This window comes from Pelobates fuscus, chromosome 6 (assembly GCF_036172605.1).
Source record: "Pelobates fuscus isolate aPelFus1 chromosome 6, aPelFus1.pri, whole genome shotgun sequence".
Lineage (NCBI taxonomy): Eukaryota > Metazoa > Chordata > Amphibia > Anura > Pelobatidae > Pelobates > Pelobates fuscus.
The window spans coordinates 138,176,341-138,201,254 of NC_086322.1; the positions used below are offsets into that span (position 1 = coordinate 138,176,341).

The 24,914-nt window shown below is 42.6% G+C and overlaps 1 protein-coding gene across 1 annotated transcript; it reads left to right on the forward strand.

Moving 5' to 3' along the window:
* Positions 1–144: 144 nt before the first annotated feature.
* LRIT3 (leucine rich repeat, Ig-like and transmembrane domains 3) lies at positions 145–24,558 on the forward strand. The gene is made up of 4 exons (XM_063460055.1): positions 145–319; positions 565–1,037; positions 18,289–18,594; positions 23,311–24,558. Exons 1-4 carry the CDS (start codon positions 201–203, stop codon positions 24,348–24,350), a joined length of 1,938 nt encoding a protein of 645 aa, XP_063316125.1. The 5' UTR covers positions 145–200; the 3' UTR covers positions 24,351–24,558.
* The last annotated feature ends 356 nt before the right edge of the window (positions 24,559–24,914 follow it).

Genomic DNA, 24,914 nt, shown 5'->3' on the forward strand with positions numbered 1-24,914 from the left:
AATACTGGCTGTGACCCCATGATCCTTTGAAGAACACATTTCAAGGTTAAGTAACTACTAGATCTCTGTTAATCCCGAGTAATCTTCTATTACTAAATTAGAGTACGCTGCACTGGTTTCCTTTTCCAGAATGCTGCCCACAAGTGTCTAGCAATGACGTTTTTAATATTGATAGATATTATTTGAATTGTTTAGAAAACATGTGTCTGTTTTTGTTTCTTTTTCTTGAACTAACAGTAATTTTTGGTGAATTGGAAGGTTTGTGCCCATCACAATGTACTTGCATTTTTCATGGAAGAAGTGATGGCACTGGAACAAGGTCTGTCTGTCTGCCTATCTACCTACCTACCTATCTATCTATCTGTTTGTTTTTACATCTGTCTGTGAATGTTTCCTTGCCTCTTGCTGTCATCGTGTCTGTTTGCCCTTTCTTGTGTGTAATATGTTTATTTTGAACAGTAAAAGTAAAGCATATTTCAAAAGTTAGCACTAGATGCATTAGATAATAACAATCCTTAAAATTTTATAGACAATTAAGTTTTCTTGACATATTTTTTGCAACAGGTCTGTTCTATGCAATGATCCCGACATGTTTGATGTCCCTGTCAATGTTCCTCTTGATACTGTGAAGCTACGAATTGAAAAGACAGTGATCCGAAGAATTCCAACTGAAGCCTTCTATTACTTGGTGGACCTAAGGTACCTTTGGGTGACATATAACAGTATTTCTAGTATTGACTCAAGCAGCTTTTATAATTTGAAGCAACTACATGAATTACGTTTGGATGGAAACGTGATCTCGGTTTTCCCTTGGGAGTCTTTACTGGAGATGCCCCGACTACGTACCTTAGACCTGCATAACAATAAGATAGTCAGCATTCCTGCTGAAGCTGCACGCTACCTGAGAAATATCACCTATCTAGATATTTCTAGTAACAAACTCACTACTTTGCCTTCTGATGTCTTGGATATATGGCCTGCTTTCTCTGAAAAAACAGCCAACGGTGTGGATCCTATATCTCAGAGAATTATATTGGGTAAGTTCCTAAGAATTTTGTAAATTGCACTGTATATACTGTATATAACTTGTTCGTAATGGTAAACATAAATAAACTGGCTTTTCTTTAGTTTATGTTTTCTCTTGTATTTGGAAATATGGCTAAATATGTCTTTATTAGAAGTATTGTTTTCATTTCAAAATTTGCAGTATAATGTAAGGAAGGGTTAGGAAATCATTCTGTGATTTTCCTGAAGATATTGTTGTAGCTTATCAATTAGGCAAAAGGTCATGACTCATAAATAAAAAAAATAAAAAATTGCTATCACATTAACATAGGGACTAGTGAAGCTGCAGCTCCAGGCCCAGGCCTATAGATCCTGACCTTTTTGTTTCATTACACTCCTTAGGCTCTTATAATGTTGTGCTGAAGGAGGGGGTGGTATGGAGGGAGCAATCCATTGTGTGGAGGAAGCAAATCAGTCATGGACTGACTGGCCACAACAGGCCTCCTAACTGTCCTAATTTCAACAGAACAGCATACCTCCCTAGTCCAAAATCTCTTTGTCCCTATTTTCTATCCTAATTTCCATCATTTTTTTGGAGCTATATATTGTTGCGTGTGAGAGTGTAACAAAGCTCCAGAGCAATAATACTTATAGTAATGTATCTTTTTTTATGTATTATTCTTTATTTTTTTATTCAGTTCACTGGCATGAAAAATCAAGACATGTAAGCATACGTTGTAAACTGAGACATGTACATTTCAATAAGATATGAACTAAAATGTTTGTGGTTATGTTCTGAGTAATACTAAAAGAAGAAACATCAGAGACTGTCTACAGTGTAGTTATATGCCGTTTGGGCCTCGCTATGCAAGGGGATATGAATATCAAAACTTTGTTTTTGTGGGACATATCGATATTGCATTGGAGGTACACCTAGAAAGGGGAGAACTTGGCTAGTGGTGATAGCGCTTGGTAGTGCCCGTAAGGTGGGGCGGGTATCTTAAGTGGTTGATAAACCAGTCGAGCTGAGGGGTAGAAGAGTGCTCATAACTGTAAAACTGTGCATAAGTTAAAGTAAAGAAACAAAACCAATCTTATACTGTAACATTTAAGGTAATCTTAAGCATGTACTCCTGCTGGGTAAGTCAAGTGGTGCTTGCTGTATACGAGTCCAGTGTGCACTTTTTGGGCACAAACGGTATAGTGGTCGCTGGATCCCATCTATGAGGTGTTCGCTCTGCTGTGCGAGGCCTTGTGGATGTCAGGGATTCCCGTGGGAGGCTCAGGGTGTCTAGCAGCTTTTTTGCTTCCGCAAGGTCTTGGACAATGTATTTTTCTTTGCGCTCCTTCCTCCAACGGTAGTGTATATTGTGTCATCTAAGGAGTGATCTGAAAGGTAATAGCGACCTTGGTAGAATGTGAGTGACATTGACTCGAAGTCGTAGGGAGCACGGCCTTTAATGGCTGCCAGGACTGTGGCTTTATCCCTCCCATTTTGAAATCGGACCATCAGGTCCCTGGGTGCTACGGCCGGGGCCCTAGACGATTTGGGCACCCGGAAGAATCCATCCACCCCACTGTCTTCCCTTGTCTCTGTGGGATTAGTGGCTTGAATAAGCGCCTCAGTAGGTGCGGTAGTTCCGTTGCAGGGATATCCTCCCTAACACCCCACACCTTCACGTTGGTACTGCGCCTCATGTCTTCCAGTGCTGCAAAGTGGCATTCTTGCCTCTCAGCCTGGTGTTGCAGATCCCTCACAGTCCATTGGAGTGTAGCCAGCTGCTGGGCTTGATCACTCGTGGTAGTCTCCAGGACTCTCATCCGACCCGACAGTCCCTTTATGTCTGTGCGGATATTCACTATGTTTGATAGGATATTTGTTTCAAGGTCCGCCAGATTTGGTGACCGGATCAAAGTCTGGGCATGCTGGGCCTGGTGCCGGTGTTCTTTTCACCTGTATTTCTTCCACCGCTTCATCGTGGGAGAAATCATCAGATAGTTCCGAGTAGGCCTCAGGGTAAGCGTCCATTTTGGGCCCAGTCACATCATTTGCATGCCTGAATAGTTCTTCTGTGTTTAGGCTCGTTCTTGGCTTGTCCGGCTTCATTTATTTTATTTTCCATCCCATCGTGTGGTGCCCGCTGAAGGTGAGTCCTGTGGTTTGTTTGGTCGGGATTTGGACTTCCCAGAAGGGTAAATCACTCGAAAAGTTTGAAGCTCTCATTAAGTTGCTCAGTTCGGTTATTTGGCTCTGCCCCTATAGTAATGTATCTTTAAACTACAATAAATGTATTTAGAAATCAGTCTATGGAAATAGAATACATAGTTCTCGTTCCAAATTACATTTTAGTTAAATAAATTATCAGAAAGTTGCCTAAAATGTCCCAGCCCTGACCACACCACCTCTAAAAGTAAAGTGTTCCTGTTTGTCCATTTGAAATGTTGGAGGTATAGGGCAGTCCTGAGTAAACAAATATTAAAATAATACTGTATTGCTTAATATTGCTCTCTCAAATGACATTTATGAACAGAGAAAGACAGTGATGAAATTAATGTAGTGAATGCAGCATTCTGGAGGGCTCACCCCCAATGCAAGGATTGCTCAAGTATTGTACAACTCCCATGATGAATTGCCAGCTGGGATCTACGATTTGTTTGAATGTGTGTATTGTTAGCATTTGAATAAGGAAAGTGTTTGTGTCGTAATGATATTTAAGTGTAGGGTTGTATTTGTGTGTATTGTTGGCATTTAAATGCAGGGTTGCTGCATAAACCGGAACACACACACACACACACACACACACACACACACACAGATAACCGCAAACACTGACATACAGATATATCTATATACTGACACCCAGATACACACACTGACATAAAGATACATGTACATACTGACACACAGATACACACACAGCTTTAGTGGCTCTTATTCTCCCACTATTTGTGGCCCAGGACCCAATCCAATCACTCAATCCCACTTTGTTAATAAATTAATCCCTTACCAGTGGTGCCAGCCAGCTAGTCCCCTAACCACACAGAGCATATTTATTCTTCCCCTTAAACCAGGCTCTGTCTCCTCCTCCCTCCCTCCCTCAGGAATCTCGTAGCTATATCTTGAAGAACACCACGTGGGCTCCTGCGAAGTGTCTTGTCTGCAGGGTCCAAACAGGTTCCATGTGTTGACCTCCCTCCCTCACCCTGTGCGGCTGTCACAGTAGGAAAATGTGGCACAGCCTACAGGGCCCATAGTGTCCATAGCACAGTTTGAGTGGAGGAACTACTGATATACTACAATGCAAATACACACACATACACTAACAGACACACACATTCTCTCACACTTACACATTATTATTCTAAAAATATATACCTTTGGGAGAGCTGGAATTAATTATTTCCCTGGGGTTCAGTGTGGATACTATTCACGGGGTCCAGTGTAACTACTGTGACTGACTGTCATATTCTGGTGCTGCTCCCTTGCGAGCCATATTCCAGCTCTCAACATCACTGCAGGGCACGTGAGGAAGTAGAACAAGAAGAGCATAGAGATCAGCATTCTCTCACTGCCTCTCTACAAAGAGCCGCCTCCCTCGGTGGGACCCCAAGGAGGCCAGCTCTTAGGCCCCCCCATGACATGAGGAACACAGGAGGCCTTGTGGAATTAAATGCATGTTAGAAATTGAATCTTAATTTAAAAGGTAAATTTAATGTGATTCATGGACTTGCCATGTTCCACTTTTCATTGTCTCCTATCAGAAGACAGCATGTTCTTACCATATGTTACTGACATAAATAATTTGTCCAGCCTGTTGCAAAGTTTAGAGAAAGCCTCTATAATCAGCGGTTCTAAATCCTTGGTTGGGACCCAAATTTGTGTCCAAATGTTATATCAGCGAGATTCCAGTTGTTGGAATATTCATTATGTGCCAGTGAGCTGCACACGCTAAGCTGGTTACTGAAGCAATTCTGCCTTCCTAAGTGTAAATCCTTCTGATATTAGAATGGGATTAATGAGGCCATTTTGCAGAATTAATTTTGTTGTTGTACATTATATAATAGTTGAGTAATGAGTCACCAAGATGATGTCATGTATGCAATGAAGGTCCCTTGACAAAAAAACTAATTTCTGTTCTACAGCTCATATTGAATAGATTGTGGATGATATGCTCTAAATACATTGTACTCTTCTCCCCTTATATGTACATATGTGTGGGTTTTGATATTTCTTCACCCCCTGGAGAAATCATAATAAACCACAAGGAATCATAATAGTCATTAAAAATCATAATAAATTCACCAGGGTTGGTGTTACCCGGTGCAGTAATGCATGGTACCAGACCATACAGAATCCTAAGTAATGTGTTTTATACTAACGTTACTCGCAAATCATAATTTCCGTTTATCACTGAATGTAATGGCAATAGTAGAGTCTGTGTGTATAGGGGACATAGTTCATTTGTCTGTGTAGAGGATGTCGTATGTATTCAGGAGTACAGCGTGAGCATGTGTGTGAGGGATGCAGAATGTGTGTTTGTGTGTGTAGGGGATGCAAAGTGTGTGTGTGTGTAGATGATGCAGAGAGTGTGTGTGTGAGTATGTGTGTGAAGGATACATAGTATGTGTGTGTAGAGGATGCAGAGTGTGTGTGTGTATGGGTATATGTGTAGGGGATGTAGAGTTTGTGTGTGTGTAGTGGATACAGTATGTGTACGGGTATGTGTGTAGGGGATGTAGAGTTTGTGTGTGTACAGTGGATGCTGTGTGTGTGTATGAATATGTGTGTAGGGGATGCAGAGTGTGTGTGAGTATATGTGTAGGCGATGCAGTGTGTGTGTGAGTATGTGTGTAGGGTATGCAGACAGGGCCGAATTTACATGTCAGGCGCTCGTAAGCACAACATTCTAGGACACTCCCGGCTCCCCAATCACAAAAATAGGCAGATAAAGTAAATATAATGAATTTATTAACTTAAATATAATGTATTTAATACATTATAATATAATTTATTAAAGTAAATAAAATTTATTTATTAACTGGACATTGCAGACCTGAAAACATTTACGAACTTATTCATATTTGACAACGGCATATGTAAAAAAGGATGTATGTGCATATTTCAGCCCTGCTATATATGAACATACATATTGTGTTTGAATATGTGAGTGTATGTTATTGTATGCAGCTGTGTAAATGCATGCAGCATTAAATATGTTAGAAGTTGTTAGGGTAAAGCGGAGTTTAATGTTAGAATAGGGTTAATGGCAGAGTTAGCCTCATGCAGTAAGGGATTTTAAAAGGTTATTTTCCTATTCGTAATAATAGGCAGATCAAATTATATATACACATTACATTATGCAGAAAACCACCCTCAGATCAGTTGTATTCTCTCTCTCTCAGAGACTTTACCATGAATACAGTGTTATGAAAGAAAGGATTATCGGGGATTTCCAAATTAGTGTTTTCTACTTTAGAAACCATTTAATCCCAGTCATGTGCTCAAGCAGCAAGCAGCATATACTACAAGTTAAATTCATCCTATTACTCAATCCTTACTTCACCCTGTTTTAAAGCATTTAATTCATCAATTATTACAATCTGCTGCAATACCATCAAAAATGTGTTTAATGTGATCACATGCCACGTTTTAAATAAGGTGTATTTTTTAATCTTTTGCTTTTAGACCACTTTATTAAATATCATCAAAATAATTATTGAATTTAGCCACTACGTTTCAGATCACTTTGGCAAATATCACCCAATATCTTCATCTCAGCTTCACCTCCATTCGCTAATGTCAAGCAATCACAATGATATCTTGAATTCTTAAAGGGACACTAGAAACAACCAGACCACTTCATCTCATTGAAGCGGTCAGGGTGCAGTGTCCAGCAGCTGAAAATATTGCAGTTTTAGAGAAATGGCAATGTATACATTGCTGGGCTAAAACTGTCTCTATTGGATGTCTACTAGACAGCAACTAGATTTGATTCCTTCAGTTTCACAGAGTTTAAAGGGACTCTCCTGTGCCAGGAAAACGTTTTCCTGGCACTACAGGACCATACAGTGCCCCTCTCCCTCCCATCAGGGCCGTCTTTAATATCACTAGGACCCTGGGCAAAACATTTTCTTGGGCCCCACGGGCAAGGCATTTTCTTGGGCCCCATGGGCACCCCCACTCCCTGGCATGCAATTGCACTTTTCACATACATACTTACACAGACATACACATGGACAGACATACTGACACACACACATATATACTGAGAGGCATGCTGACATCACAGACACAAACACACAACCTGACAGACATCCTAACACACAAACACAAAGACATACACTGACAGACATACTGAGATACAACCTACTGACACACATACACTGTCAGACATACTGAGACACACAGACAGACACACATACATACTGACAGACAGAAACACAGACATACTGACAGATTCACACTTTAAAAATCTACTCCCTGTTTCCTACAAACGCCCACCGGGTGGCCCTTACTGCATGGGCAACCCAGTGGGCCTCCTTAATGTGCGTCCCCAAGATCCTGTGGATACTTAAAAGATCACTATAGTGTCAGGAAAACAAAGCGGTTTTCCTGACACTATAGTGCCCTGAGGGTGCCCCCACCCTCAGGATCTCCCTCCCGTGGCGATGAAGGGGTTAAACCCCCTTCAGCCACTTACCTTAATCCAGCGCTGGGCTCCCTCGGCACTGGTGACCTCTCCTTCCGTCCAACGTCAGCTTTCCGGTCCAACGTCACTGGAGCTGAATGCGCACGCATTCAAAGCGTCCATAGGAAAGCATTTCTCAATGCTTTCCTATGGACGCTCTGTGCGATGGAGGCAAAATTTGCCTCCAGCGTCGCAGATGCGCCTCTAGTGGTTGCCTCTAGTGGAGGCAGGCTTAACCCCAAATGTAAACATAGCAGATTCTCTGAAACTACTATGTTTGCTTCTGAAGGGTTAAAACCTGAGGGACCTGGCACCCAGAACACTTCATTGAGCTGAAGTGCTCTGGGTGACTATAGTGTCCCTTTAATATCAAGGAAGCTGCAATCCAAACTGATTTTGGGATGCTTATGGTTGTGTGAGAGTCCCTTACAGCATGTGGCCCTTTAAGTGCAACATATAGCTCTGCATTTAATACTGGAAATGCTTAGAGAGACATTTTGTAAACCTGAGTTAACCCCTTGAGTGCCAGAGGCATGCCCAACGTATTGCAAAACATGCATAGGGCTAATGTTTAGTTGCCACCAGATTTCCCCTTTGAATTGCAGACTCCCATGCCAAGCCTAGGGGTGGGCAATGTGTTGTTTTGCGGTTTAATCTGCACTTTTTATTATCTGAACTGAAATCACTGCTGCTGTTTTGCAAATTTTTTTTAACCTGTTCAGTGCTGGAAGCCACTGCAACTAAGTCTACCCATTACATACCCTAAAAGTTCCTGCCAGGCAATGTTTCACCAGGCGTTCTCTTAACCACTAAGTGACAAAGAAACATGTTAACTATTTGTGCACTGCTTGTTATTGTGCAGGGAGCACACTGACACTTGAAGGGTTAAAGCCACTATCAGTAAATACTTTGCTTGTATGGAGAAAAGGATATCTACTTTCAAAATGAAAAAAATAAAATAAAAATGTATGTAGAACCTTAAAGGAAGAACAAACACATTGTGATCTATATCCTAAGCAGTGAATTAAAAACAGAGAATGATTTAAATTTTTTTAAAGTTTTGGCCCCAAATATAGCATATTCCAATTTACACATAATCCCAGCTTGAATATTTCAGACTGAACATTTGCAAATTAGCTTTTCAGTGAAATTCACTGTTTAGTGAAAATACCCCAAAGTGATTTGTGATGCTTATAGGTTGCAAACACTGCAATAAAATGGCAATATTATTAAAAATAAATAAAGGACTTGCTCTAAGCAATATATATATATATATATATATATATATATATATATATATATATATATGAATGATCATGAGATGCTTGCCAGAACTGGTAGAGAATTTTGCTTCAGTAATAAAATAGCATTTATATTTGTTTTAACTCTTAACTTGAGTGTCAGAGAGTGTGAAATGCTTTTCTCAGACACCTGGTACATACAGGGTTAATAGTGACTTGTTTATAAACTGAATATAGGAGGATTATATTAGGAATATTGGTCTTACTGCATGGTACAATAAATACATTTACATGGTCCAAATGTTCTTCTGTTCTTCCCCCAGCACTACACAATCCTTCTCTTTTCCCCTTTACATAAAATCTTTTTAAATGAAATCCTGATTAAATATGGTGTACATCACTGGGTTCAAAGAGCTGTTACAGTATCCAAAACAGAAGAAAAATTATCAGGGGTGAACAGCTCGTACATATAGCAGAGAGGGTGTATATAAAAAAGAAAGGGAACCAGCAGATGACAAACACCTGAATGACTACAGACAAGAAAAATGTGAACCTCTTCTCACACTTTTAAGTTTACTCCCCGTTTCCTACCTTGAAGGATTGCTTCCCTGGTGGCCAGAGTGGTGGCTGAGGCTGTTGGGGGTTGCAGACTGGCAGTCTGGACCAGCCCTCCTCCTCTCTGCTTTCTGGTGTGGTCACTCCCGCGCGGCTCTCTCTGGGAGGAAGTGACTCACGCAGTCACTTCCTCTCATGCTGCCGAAAGGAAAAGGGGCCCGTCGTGCTGTTAAAGGGCCACAGAGTGCGACCGGGCCCCTGCTTACAAACGCCCACCGGGTGGCTTTTACTGCATGGGCCACCCGGTGGGCCCCTGTGTGCGTTCCCAAGATCAGCATGCACTGGGGGCCCATGGGTGGAGGGCTGGAGGGAGAAAGTTGTTAAGGGCAGCGGGGCCCACGTGGCAGCTGCCTTGGGCCCCCACAGGTAAAAGGGCCCGGGGCAGCTGCCCCGTTTGCCCCGCGTTAAAGACGGCCCTGCCTCCCATCAGTGGCGTACTAAGGGGGGGGCGGTCCGCCCCGGGTGCCATCCAGTAGGGGGGTGCCACACTCTGTCCCTCCTGCTGGTCGTCCTCTCCCTCGCGGCTCCAGCGCTCAGTGAGTGAGTCAGAGCACAGGGAGGGGATTCCCAGCCTGTGTTCTGAGTCATCACTGAGCACCAGGGATGCTGTTATGGAGTGTGCCAGCAGGGGGCGCAGAGCGTGCACTCTGCAAGGTTTCTCCCCTGCGGCCACTCTGCCTGCACCTCCTGCACTGCCTGCACCTCCTGCACAGCCATTGAATCATGGTAAGAAAATATTATTGTAAATTCACTCTCACCCCCCCACTCAGTCACCCTGTCACCCCCCCTCAGTCACCCTATCACCCCCCCTCACCCCCTCCCTCAGTCACCCTGTCACCCCCCCTCAGTCACCCTATCACCCCCCCTCACCCCCTCCCTCAGTCACCCTGTCACCCCCCCTCAGTCACCCTGTCACCCTCCCTCAGTCACCCTGTCACCCCCCCTCACCCCCTCCCTCAATCACCCTGTCACCCCCTCCCTCAGTCACCCTGTCACCCCCACTCACCCTCTCACCCTGTCACCCCCCTCAATCACCCTGTCACCCCCTCCCTCAGTCACCCTCTCACCCCCTCAGTCACCCTGTCACCCCCCCCTCACCCTGTCACCCCCCTCAATCACCCTATCACCCCCTCCCTCAGTCACCCTCTCACCCCCTCAGTCACCCCCCCTCACCCTGTCACCCCGTCACCCCCCTCAATCACCCTGTCACCCCCTCCCTCAGTCACCCTCTCCCTCAGTCACCCTGTCACCCCCCCCTCAGTCACCCTGTCACCAGTCACCCCCCTCAGTCACCCTGTCACCCCCTCCCTCAGTCACTCTGTCACCCCCTCAGTCACCCTGTCACCCCCCCTCACCCAGTCACCAGTCACCCCCCCAGTCACCAGTCACCCCCCCTCAGTCACCCTGTCACCCCCCCTCACCCTGTCACCTCCTCACCCTGTCACCCCCTCACCCTGTCACCCCCCTCAATCACCCTGTCACCCCCTCCCTCAGTCACCCTCTCACCCCCTCCCTCAGTCACCCTGTCACCCCCCCCTCAGTCACCCTGTCACCCCCCCTCAGTCACCCTATCACCCCCCTCACCCCCTCCCTCAGTCACCCTGTCACCCCCCCCAGTCACCCTGTCACCCCCCTCAGTCACCCTGTCACCCCCCCTCACCCCCTCCCTCAATCACCCTGTCACCCCCACCCTCAGTCACCCTGTCACCCCCACTCACCCTCTCACCCTGTCACCCCCCTCAATCACCCTGTCACCCCCTCCCTCAGTCACCCTCTCACCCCCTCCCTCAGTCACCCTGTCACCAGTCACCCCCCTCAGTCACCCTGTCACCCCCTCCCTCAGTCACTCTGTCACCCCCCTCAGTCACCCTGTCACCCCCCCTCACCCTGTCACCCCCTCAGTCACCCTGTCACCAGTCACCCCCCCAGTCATCCTGTCACCCCCCTCAGTCACCCAGTCACCAGTCACCCCCCCCTCAGTCACCCTGTCACCCCCCCCTCACCCTGTCACCCCCTCACCCTGTCACCCCTTCACCCTGTCACCCCCCTCAATCACCCTGTCACCCCCTCCCTCAGTCACTCTGTCACCCCCTCAGTCACCCTGTCACCAGTCACCCCCCTCAGTCACCCTGTCACCAGTCACCCCCTCCCTCAGTCACCAGTCAACCCCTCTTTCCCTCACTCTGCTACCTGTCACTCCTTCCCACGCTCTGTCAGCCCCTCCCTCCTACGCTCTGCCACCTGTCCCCTCCTCACTCTGCCAACCCTATCCCACAGCACACTATGTGCCTTACAATGCCCTACACACACTACATCCCACCCCCACACTATGTGTCTTACCCATACTACATCCCTATCACCCCTACACCAGGTCTGTCTCCTAAATTACTATCAATAAAGATTTGTATCAGGACAAGTAGATTGTCACGGCAGACAAGTAGATTGGGCAAACACTTTAGTCCCTGGACAAGTAGTTTTTTTTTTTTTTTAAATTTCAACACCCCTGCCCTCTCTGCCATATACACCCCCTCCATATACACCCCTGCCTTGTCATAATATCCTCCCTGCTATAAACCCACTACCTGGTCATAATTCCCACCCTGGCATATACCCCTTTAACATGTCATATAATACCCACACTGCCATAATCCCCTCCCTGCTATATACCTCCACCGTATCATAATACACACCCTGCCATACACCCTGGCCCTGCCTTGACATAATATCCTCTCTTCCATATAACACCCAATCCCATTGTTCCCACCCGTGACATAAAACACCATATACTCACCACCTCACCTGCAGTCACCTCCTTCAATCCACTGTGTGCAGTGGCACACACTGTCATAGTATCCACCACACTGTCCCACCCTGCCATATACCTTTCTCCTGATAGTAATACTCACCCACTTACATATACATCCACGTTGTCACATTCCCCCAGACAGATAGGACAGATATATACTGGAAGGCAGTGAGATTAAACATTTTTATGGACCATATAGGAGTTTGTGTACGCCCTGCAGTAAGCCGGCAGCCGGGGTATGACATCATCCTGGCATCGGCATCACTACTGGTCGTGCAAGTGAGCTGTGAAGGAAGAGCACAGAGATCCCAGCCCAGCAGCAACCGCTTGTCACTCCCAGAGTAAGGTAGGGAGGTTGGTTGGACCTCTTAATAACTAAATGCGTTTGTATATCTGTGGTTGTGTATATGTTTAGTAGATAGCTCCCTAATTTGGTGTCCTTAAATATGTCAATCCCACATAAGGATAACAAATAAGTGAGTTATCTACTAAACAACCTAAAGATTAGAATTAAGAAAAAGGCTTTTTAAATTTTGATCTTTTAGCTATTTAGTAGAGAATTCCCTAAATTGGTGCCCTTATGTGAGATTCCATATGTAAAGATACCAAATTAGGGTGCTGTTTAGCAGATAGCTCCCTTATTTGGTGTCCTTAAATATGGCAATCCCACATCTCAGCATCTTGCCAACACTACACACAAACACATCCCTGCATTCCAGTGCAAACACTACATACAAACACACCTCTGTATTAAAACATCACCATTATATATAACCACACCACTGCATCTCGCCAACACTACACACAAAAGCATGCCTGCATTAAAATGCCAACACTACATACAAACACACCCATTCATTCACTCACACTTACTCCATACAAAAGCATGCTTACATTGAAACATGCAAGCACTGCTCAATGCTACATACATTAAAAAAATGTGGGTGTTTTGTACATTTTAAAGTGCAGGGGGGGTGCCAAAACTAGGACCCGCCCCGGGTGCCATATGCTCTAGGTACGCCCCTGCCTCCCATCCCCCATCCCATGTTGTTGAAAGGGTTAAAACCCCTTCAGTGACTTACCTGAGTCCTGCGCCAAGGAACATCAGGCTCTGCCTACTCATCTCCCCCGCTGACAGAGACCTAATGCGCATGCGCGGCCCGCATTAGAACTCCCCATAGGAAAGCATTATTCAATGCTTTCCTATAGGGATTTTGTCGACGCTGGAAGTCCTCACATAGCATGAGGACACCCAACGTTGTTTAAAACACTTTTCTTGTTCTAAGAACACAGAAGTCCCTCTAGTGACTGTCTGATTGACAGCCACTAGAGGAGGACTTAACCCTGCAAGGTAATTATTGCAGTTTATAAAAACTGCAATTATTACACTTGCAGGGTTAAGAGTGGTGGGAGTTGGCACCCAGGCTGGACGCTGGACATCCTCATGCTTTGCAGGAGTTAACTTCACGAATTATAGAGAAACACATGGGTTATTTATTAGGCTATAAGTTATCAGGAATTCAAAGTCATTTTCTCTTATTAGGCCACAATAGGTGAACTGAACAAATCTCCTTTAACTCAGTTTACTTGTTTTGACATGAGTTTAAAAAAAATTCTTTTAATTTATTTCATATTCCCAACAAATCACACTTTGGTGTTTTTACCAGTAAATAATGCCTTGTGTTGATTTCAGTCCTGCTAAATGTTTTTTCAGCAGGTAAAACTAGCAGGTTATGATCCCAGAACATCAGCTGAATTAAATCTACATTTTAAAAGTAAGCAAGCGGTTTTAATTCAAATCAAGACTGCATAAAAATGAGTTTTGTACTGCATCTTAGAAAGCTGGAATTAACTGGTGTTAGTTTTGCCAGCCTGATGACATAACATGCCTCCCCAATTGTGCCGAATCAGGCAGGACCATTCCAATGTCAAACGTCTGTTTGTCCCCCATCTGGGACAGCCGGGAACTAAACCCAGCTAGCACAGTCTGTGCACATCATTAGATGCATTTGTGCTGTGCTCAGGCACTAGGACCATTCAGAGAGCTCTTCATCTGTGAGCTCTGCATGGTCTGCCCTGAGTGGTGCTGGCCAGGAGGCTATCAGTGAGACATCAGTCAGCCTGTTGAGCATTCACAACAGACTAAAAAGCCTCTTCTATGAGTGTCCCCACCCCTCTCTGGGCAGAACAACCCATTTTGGACATCGCCAGTGACTTTAGTAGTGTCACTGCCACTCCCCTTTCCACCCTTCCACCCTTCCACCCTTTCCATTCCACTACCTCCTATCCAATTCATACCTTCATTGAAGGTATGGCATCATCTTGATCCATCAAATCCAGAATGTTTTTTTCATGCAATTTAATGTAGGAGCATGATGATAGCTGGCTCTAGGCCAGCTGAGAAGGTCAAAGAATTTCATAAACTAGCCGTCCTACAATAAGAGTCCTGCCAGTTTTCACCACTTACCACTGCATGCCTGTGCTCTCTTCTAGTGGCAGTCCTGTGTGTGGGATAGAGCGTGGGGATGTTATGTCCCCTCAACACAAAATGCCCTGTCATCACAAGCTGAGCCGATACTGAGGGACATTGTAACTGAATGAAGTCATTAGAATTGCTGAACCATTTAAAAACTGGTAAACACATCTGCACTATATGTGCTTCCTTTGTTATATTTATGCAGATGATAAGAGTTGGGCACATGTCAATGGCATTTTGCCAAGATTTTGTGTTGTGAGTTGTATATTTCGTGGGGTTTGGAAATTCCTTTAATATAATATACCAAGAAAGTTTCCTGATATTATTACCTCATCTGTACCTCCTGATGTGTATTTTTGATCCCTGTGAAAAATGTGTATGACAAACCTCAAAAATTACCTTTTCTCAATTAAACGGCTAATAATGGAAAAAGAAATTCCTAATAATAAAATGGTAGGCAATTTTGAGTAGATGGATTCCCAATCAAGAACAAAAGAGAAATTGTAACTATTGGAACTATGGCTGAGCATTTATATAAACCTTTGTCAGACAGTGATCCAGTCAAAATGATCACATACATTGGTTGCAAATTGCAATACATGTGACATGGATGATTGCCAGTTTTCTAATGGTTATTGGGCTTTGGTTTCAAACAGGAAATGGACATAAGACATATTAACATTGCCATGTAAAAAAACAACTTGTGAAATGCTTATCCTGCTTTATGGTAAAATACTCAACTTCCAAAAAAACTGTCAAAGTAAACCTAAAAATCTAATGGACCAGATACACATTAATGTACACGGACCATTGATGACTCCCAATCCCAGCTTCCCTAGCAAGTCTCAAATTCAGTGAATAAACCACACCACGTCAACAACCAAATTCCTTTTGTAGGCCTAAGGGTAGTTTTAAAGGATGCTACTGGAAATTAAATCACCTGTAAAGAGATTTGTGGGCACTAAACCCAAGACACATCAATAATGTCACACAATCCTTACTGCATGAGATGGTAAGCAGAAATGCAGAAACTGGTGTTAGAAAAGTGTCAAAACAACACAAAACACAAAAAACAGGTAGTGCTGAATACAGGGTTTATTAAGACCAATTCTTTGGAAGATCCTGGCTTGGATTTGTCCAGGCCTTAGTTGAAGGTAAGTATATGTAATGAAACAGAAAATAACCCGTAATAGTGCAGATAGCCAGATACTTAGCGTAGTGTATTTACTGGATATTTTCTGTTTTATTACATATACTTCCCACCAACTGAAGCTTGGACAAATCCAAGCCAGGATCTTCCAAAGAATTGGACTTAGTTCACACAGTATTCAGTGCAGCCTGTTTTTTTGTGTTTTGTGTTGTTTTGCTTCTTTTCAATAAGGTTTTGGGGTATTCCTTACTTTAAGTGTTTGCAGCTTGATTTACTGTTTATATTAATTGATTACTTAGCGCTTATCCTACCTTTCGTACTTGCTGTATATTTTGTTAGAAAAGTGTGATTGCTCAAACTGAGGTGATTGAACCACGCTCTGATTTTTAATATTCCTCTCTCAAGAAAACAAAAGGAACATAAGTGACCTCCAGTGGTAAAAATGTATATATCACTGTAAAGCATGTTAGGTATGTTTATATGTTTATATGTAAACTGTGGTGACACGAAGCACGACAAATCTTCCCACAAATTTAAGCAAAAGATTACTGTCTAAAACATGATGTGAATCTTGGGAATTGGTAATTAAGAGAGAATTGTTCTAATATGATTTTTAGAAACTACTGTGCCCAAAGCAAAATTTTCCAAAAGTCCGACTTGAAATATGTAGATGATGCACAACAGTAATCTTTGAATTTATATATGTAAATTAAATGATCTGTCTATTATTTATAAGTGTAGAACGCGTTTTAGAATACTTCATGGATGGTAATGTAATTTGTGCTATTATTTTTCATAATAAACGGATAATGCAGGGTTCACCTCTGTGCATTCTAGGGGACCTAATCCAAGTCAGAACTAGGACATGTATATCCCCATCTGCCTGAGATTAGTGGGAGTTACAGTACAGAGTGGCACCTGCCACCTTCCAGGTCTGTAACCCCCAATAATCTCAGGCAGCACTGAGAATAGCTAAGATATATCTAAATGCACTACCCTAAAATCTAACACACCACAATACACATTATCCCTTACATTACTATAACATGCTACACTGTACGTTAACCATTACACTATAATAACATTGTCACTAAATATTAACGCTATACTACATATTAAAATAGCACTTTAAGGTTGAAAATATATATAAAAATATATACACAGGCAAAATGTTTAAAAGAAATCAGTCACTTTTTTCATTTAATTTTTAATATTAGTTTTCTTAATATTGATTAATTGATATTAGACTAACATGTAAATCTGTTTAGCTTGGAAAAACATCACCTCAAATGGGGATATGATATCATCATACATATATATTCGGGCCAATACAAACCATTGTCTGGAAATCAGTTTGTACACAGGACTATACGTAGGACATGAGGTCATGCGTTTAGACTGGAAGAAAGGAGATTTAGTCTAAGGCAAAGGAAATTATTTTTTTACAATAAGATCAATAAGGATGTGGAATAATCAGCCTGAAGAGGTGGTTTTCTCAGAGTCTATACAGGTTTAAACAGCAGTTGGATAAATACTTGCAAAAACATAATATATAGGGATATAATTTCTAATTAGTGGGGTAATAGTTTCTTGATACAAGGAGATACCTGACTGCCATTCTGGGGTCAAGTTTAGTGCAAAATTGGATGCGCTTCAGACTGGGTTTTTTTTGCTTGGTTTTTGATCAACTGCAAAAACAAATGTGAGAAAGGTTGAACTTGATGGACGCATGTCTCCTTCCAGCTATGCAACTATGTTTTTGAGAGATGTGGAAGGCAAAATCAAATGTGGATTCATGCCTTTAAGGACCAAACTTCTGGAATAAAAGGGAATCATGACATGTCAGACATGTCATGTGTCCTTAAGGGGTTAAAGGAATTGTATAGTGCCAAAAAAACAAACTCGTTTTCACTCGCCCCCACCTCTGACACTGAAGGGGTTAATAATGGATTGTGATGTAATTTGTAAAATATAGTTTATAAAACAAGTTGCATCACATGAAAAAGGTCAACACAAGTTAAGGGTGTATTTAATTATTTTATTCAATGATCTAATTTACAATTAAGTAATGATTCCTATTTAATCATTATTAAAACATGATTTTAAGCAATACTTAGTCTCTTTTCAGCATAGTCTCAAAGCCATTTTTTTTATTTAAATGTAAATAAATTTATTTAAAAAAATGCTTCTATATAAAAGTTCAATATTCCACCTTGTATGTTGGAAATCAGCTCTGATTTAGTCATTAGCACAAATGAGATATAATAAAAATAAATGACTAATTTTAACAATGTTTTCTCTTTAAGGATTGCAAGATAACACATGGTTCTGTGATTGCCGCATATCAAAGTTGATTGAACTTTCAAAACTCGTGGATCCCCATGTGGTTTTTCTGGACTCCCTAGTGGTTTGCTATGGACCTGAGTCTCTAGCAGGCATTTTGTTCCAAAGAGCAGAGTTGGAGCAATGTCTGAAACCTTCTGTGATGACATCAGCCACAAAAATTTCTTCGCCACTGGGGAGCAATGTGTTACTGAGATGTGATGCAACAGGCTCTCCAACCCCTCAATTATCATGGAGTAGAACTAACAGCACATCCACTAATTACACAGGTACATCCAACTTTTTATGCCAGTTCCAAGGAATACTAGTGTTTCTTATGTATGGACTTAGAGAACTATACATTTCTGTACATTTACTGGACATTCTAATACGCTTCTTCATTGATTAAATGTAGGAATTGGTAGGAGTATCACGAGAATGTCAACTTGGCATGTTTTATATTAGAGAACGATATATACATGAATACATAGGAAATGCATATAACCTGTCAGATAATCAATGGTGTGCTGTAAAGTTAATTGAAAATGCTAGATGTGGAATCTAGAGTAACACAAATATTTTTAATAAAAATAATGTTAGCAGCATGCTAACCAGTTTATGCAGAAATTGTACTTATTGCTAAACTAAATATACATTACAATGCCTGCTCTATATATTAAGGGATTCCATGCAATTTTTATTCACTCTTGTTTTTGTTTTTTTTTTTATAATTTGTATTTTATTGAGTGTTTTGCATCATAGAATACAACTGTTTCAGAGTATGTCTTGGAGGCATGTATTATTCTTTTGCCTCATCTATAGGTCAGAATTCTGTTGCTTTTTCAACCATGTCACACAGTTCGCCGTCAGTTGGGTTTTGTCATGGTCTGGTGTGTGTTCTCGTCCACTGTGGGTTGTTAGGTTTCGGCTATGTTGTGTAGTCTCGTGTAGTTATGTGTGTCTATGGTGTTGGGCCTCAGGGCTATGTGGTGTTGCGTCTCTTAGCGTGTCTTGTGAAGTGTCTGAGGGACGGAGCGTCATGGATTGTCTTCTAGTCCGTCCTTGTGTGGGGTTGTCTCTCTCTCTCTCTCTCTATGTGAGTCTCGTGTGGTCTATGGGTCATGTAGCCTAGTATGGGGTTAGGTAGGTGGTAGGACTGTCCTTGTTATAGGGCCGCTCTGCCCTTAGGTTCTCTGACGTCTTTGCTGGAACACTCCGAGTCAGGCCTCAGTATTTCTTAGTGCTTTGCCCGGTAGGTTCATAGTCTTCCAAAACGCCGTGGGGTCGTCCCCAGCCGATAGGGTAAGCGTTTCGTGTTCCTTTTGGATGTTCAGCGTTCCATCGTCTCCCCAGCGGTACCGGACCTCTGCCTCTCTCAATTTCTTGGCTACTGGTGCCAGTTGTCTCCTCGCTACCAGCGCTTCAAAGGGAAGATCCCCATAAACTGTCACGCCGCAGCCCTCGATCCGGAACACCTTGATCTCTCGGGATTTGTTGAGGATAGCGGTTCTCACCCCTATGTCTCTGGTAATGACTATGGTGTCTCTAGGTGCCCCCTGAGGTGCTGCTGCCGCTTTTCGTACCCTAAACGCTGAGACCACCATCCCTTTGGTATCTCTGCTCTTTAGGCCCATCGAGTCCACCAATCTCTGGGCGAAGGGCAGCAGGGCTCCGTCATCCACTGTTTCTGGGATTCCCCGCATGCGGACATTTTTGCGTCTGTGGCGGGATTCCAGTGCGGTCACCGACCGGGTAAGTTTCTGCACCTTTGTGGCCAGGTCCTCGATATGGTCGTGGGCGGCCTGCATCTGGTGTTCCCTGTTCTGCTCTTTATTCTCTATGTTGGAGATCCTCTTGCGGAGGTCTCCTATGTCTGCTTGTGCTTCCTTTAAGTCCGCTTTCCAGACTTGCCTTATGTTTTGCAGGAGGTTTTTGATGTCACCTTTAGTCACTGGGGAGGAGTCCTCGTCGGAATCCGTTTCTGGGTAGTCTTCTCCCGGTTCAGGTGAGGTGGATATGTCTCCCTCCTCCTGGGACACTTCTGAGGCCTCCTCTTCAACTCGGGCCGCGGGCGCCATTTTGGCGGGAGCCGCGGTCGCGGCTGTAGGTCTCTCAAAGGAGAGCCTTATGTCCGGCATTCTCGGGGTCGCTGGCGGCTGGTTTTTTCTGTGTTTGCGCCCCATGGTAGTCTCTGACGGAGGGTGAGTAAGGATGTCGCCTGTGGTGCTCCTGTAGTTCACTTTTTCAGCTGTATTTTACTCTCTGTCTCGGAGCTCCAGAAGTTTGCGTCCGCTCTGGTGCTCGTCCAGCCACGCCCCCCCGTTTTTGTTTTTTTTATTGTGGGGATTTTACAACAATCTCAAAATAGTTTCTGAGTATGAAAAGCAAAGGAAGAAAAATAGAACAAAATACATAAATGGTGGCAACGAGACATTTCCATATATTTGTGAATATGAGAAAATTGGTCTTAAAACAGATTGTTCTAAATCATTTAAGCTTGGTGGAAGAGTTGTTATAAGAATTGAATAAATTAGTATGTATTATGTTCAAATGGTGACCAACTCTGCACACCCAGGGGAAAGGGGTATATATCTTAACAATATATATAGTAACATCTGTCAATACATTACAAATAAGTCTGGTTTTGACTCAGATAAGAAAAAATAAAAACAAAGGAAAGAAGGTAAAAAAGGCAAGATAACTTTAGAGGAGCAAGTCCCTATACTTATCCTTGATCTATCCTCCACAGTGAAGACATGGCACAAGAAGGCCGATCAACATTTAGACCAGTTACTGTCTTGTATGAGGGACTAAAAGAGCAATATTCTGGACATTTCATGATGTTGTAACATATGTTCCGGCAAACATGTCCGGCTGTGTACCAAGACCCACTATGTGAGGAAATTATCAGCATCCATGGGGTTGACAGTTTGAGATTAAAGTCATTGTTGTCCACTATCAAGGATTATGAGTAACCCATTTAATACCAGGTTGCACAGACTGTGCCAATATAAAGTATTCCCAAGTTAAAGGGACACTATAGTCACCTGAACAACTTCAGCTTAATGAGGTTGTTCAGGTGAGTGCTACAGCTCCCTGCAGCCTTTTTCTTGTAAGCACTGTATTTTCATATAGTGTTTACATTGAAAGCTTGGAACACCTCCAGTTGCAGTCAATCAGACGGCCACCAGAGGTACTTCCGAGTTCAGAGGCCCTAAAAAGGCTTCATTCACGTCTGACGTATTCACGCATTAGTGAATACTTCAGACTGTGAACGCGCTTTGTATCCTGTGTCAGCACTGCATGGGAGTGGCTTGAGGTGACAGGTCTGACAGGCTGAAGACCGAAGAGGAGGAGGGGAGGATTCAAACTGTAAGTAAACTTATTTAGTGAGTGTGGGTGGGTGACTGAGGGTGAGTTGGTGAGGATGGATACGGATGGATGATGGGAGTGGATGGATATGGATAGGAGTGGATGGATTTGGGGATGGATATGGATGATGGGATGGATGATGGGACTGGATGGATTTGGGGATGGATATGGATGATGGGAGTGGATGGATGATGGCAGTGGATGGATATGGATGATGGGAGTGGATGGATTTGGGGATGGATATGGATGATGGGAGTAGATGGATTTGGGAATGGATATGGATGATGGGAGTGGATGGATTTGGGAATGGATATGGATGATGGGAGTGGATGGGTGGATATGGATGATGGAGTGGATGGATGGATATGGATGATGGGAGTGGATGGATATGGATGGGGATGGATATGGATTGGGATGGATTGAGAGAGAGAGTGTGTGTATGTCTTTAATTTTTTACTACTTGTGTGTTTGCATAGAAACACTATATATAGAGAGATCTCTATATATAGAGTGTTTCTATGCAGGAGGGGGCGGGTATAGAAAGCACATGCGCGGTAGAGGCGCTGAGTTCATTCATAGGGCGGCATTCATGCCTCTCTATGAAGAACGCAATTGGTGCAGCGCGTAGCCGCGCATGCGCACCAGATCGCGATGACGCTTCTCTGAGAGAAGCATATGGTTAAGCCCCGCGATTTCGTTGTTTTGATGAAAAAGGGGGCGTGGCATGGCTGGGATCTCGGCGCTTAAACAGAGGTAAGTTTATATGATAAGAAAGCTTCGAAAATTATTTTTATTAACTGTAAGTTCATATAAAAGCAAGAAGGAAGGCTGGGGGACCTGTCTTTCTTGCTTTTATATGTAGACTATAGTGTCCCTTTAAGTCTTAAAAACAACAACCTATCTGACTTAAAGCTCATGGGGGACTTCCCCTTCACTGCACTCATAATCTGAAGTTTATCAGTAAAAAGAGTGGCATTTAATAATCGCATCCCTAGGTGCCACGCAAGGAGCCTGCAGGTTGTTTGGGCGACATTATGGAGGTAAAGAAGATGTCTGAGGAAATAAGTGATTTCCTCTGTTATAATGGTCAAATGCTGTAATGCTGTTGTCTGAGGCTATAGATTATGCTTAGGATTGCTCTTCCACCTATCAGTTCTCCGATAGCTTGACCATCACTCGAGCTTGAGAAAATATACAATTTCTTCTTCCAATTATATTGTCCTTCCTCCCCAAGTGTAGATATAGCCATATAAACTGAATATAATGACTGTAAAAGGCAGTCTTTAGATGTGGTGGCACAGACAGTGAAGAAAACACATCCATTCTGGCTGCCAATCGCTGTGCCCCTCAAACTTGTTCACTCTTCAAAAAATAAGCACCAATATTTTGCATTAGATAATTAAGGAAGAATTTGAACAGCATTTTAATATCTTAAGTGATTTTATAATTATAGATGTTTTAAGTATTTTTTTTAGTTAAGAGAGTTAAATACATGAAATGTCATAAAACTGAGTTCTTCGTTGCTGTGACTTATTCTTTGCAAATATTATAACAGATTCAGTGTATAGTAAATATTCAATTTTAATACGTAAATTGTTTCAGTGTGTCTCTTAGCTGTTTCCTTCTCTTTCTAGTTATTCAGGAATCTCCATCAGATGGTGTGAGATGGTCAATTCTAAGTATGAATGGCATTTCCTACAAGGATGCTGGAGAATACCGATGCAAGGCTAAAAATTTGGCAGGTATAGCAGAAGCATCAATAACTGTCATAGTGGTTGGTGTTGTCACAACAACAGGATCTCCACAACGTTCATTTTGGAAAGTAGGAGCAGATCAGATTAGCAATATGCAAACAGCAAAGGAGGAAATTATCACAACAACAGCTGCAGACTGGTTTCCAGTTCAGACAATTACATCTTCATCAGTAGCCCCAAAAACAACATCAGCAGCACTACCACCAACAATAGCTCCTACAAGTATTACCTCTACTACTCCGAAGAGCCCAGAGACAAAACAGCCAAAGTTACCGGTATCTGTCAAGAAAATTGGGACATCTGCCACACAACACAGTTCTGTAGTACGGAACCTGAAAGTGTCCGTTGAGTCAGAGGATCGGGTCACTCTGACCTGGAAGACTCTCAACACAACAAACAGTTCGACCTTGACTGTGCTGTATTCAAAATATGGTGATGAAGAGATGCTGAGGTTGAGCACAGACCCCAGGAAAAATAAAGTAACAATTGATGGGTTACAGCCCAACACAAAATACATGGCGTGTGTTTGTCCGAAATCAACAGCACCCAGAAAAGACCAATGCATTGTGTTCTCTACAGACTCTCTTCTCACCACTGAAAATGGTTCCCAAATATCAATCCTAGTAATAGCCAGCAGTGTTGGCTGTGTTATTATCTTGCCGGTCATCTTTGTTTTACTTTACAAAGTCATAAAACTGCAGTGCAAGCCACAGTCCCCTGGAGAAGAGGACCTCTTAAAAGAGACATACATAAAATTTGAAACCTTGTCCTTGAGACCATGTTCCATCAATGCTGGAGGAGAGTTATGGACTCGAAGAGACACAACAGAGTCAGAGAGACTTCTTCTATGCTCAAGGTCAAGTATGGACTCTCAAGTGACTTGCAAAAGTGAAGGATCAAGGCCAGAATACTACTGCTAGAACCTGCATGTATTAAACACAGAGCTAAACATTAACATTTTTTATATTTTTTCAAAAATGCAGTTGGTATTTAAATCACACTAAAATAGACTTTCTCTGTGCTTTATTCTCTGTTATTCTCTGTTATTCATGTCCAAATGTTTTTGTTTTTCTGTTCTTGATAATAATTGAAACTTTTTTCCAATAAAGAAATATTTTTATTAGCTAACCAGACCATACATTTATTATATGCAATTATCATGGTATAACACCAAGATCAATTTAGCTCAATCATGTACACACTTACATAGATTTCAGTGGCTTTTATATATTAGCATTAGTATAAAACCCAATTAGTTTATCGCCCAGGTATACATAAAAAAATATCCTTATTTAGACCACAGTCAGACATACAAAACACATGGCATTTTTCAAAACAAGATACACTGAAATAAGTGAGTATGTCACAAGAAACAGGTTTGACTAATCTAACTGTGTTTTTTTGTTGTTATTGTACAGTAAACATCTGCCGTGTCAAGACAATGAGCTCAAATCGACACTAAAAGAGGTTCCTTAGTTTGAGAA

Coding starts and splice junctions, on each gene's coding strand:
- LRIT3 (XM_063460055.1), top strand. CDS start 201: ATGTGTCTGTTTTTGTTTCTTTTTCTTGAACTAACAGTAATTTTTGGT. Junction 320..564: donor AGTGATGGCACTGGAACAAG/GTCTGTCTGTCT, acceptor TTTTTGCAACAG/GTCTGTTCTATGCAATGATC. Junction 1,038..18,288: donor ATCTCAGAGAATTATATTGG/GTAAGTTCCTAA, acceptor TTTCTCTTTAAG/GATTGCAAGATAACACATGG.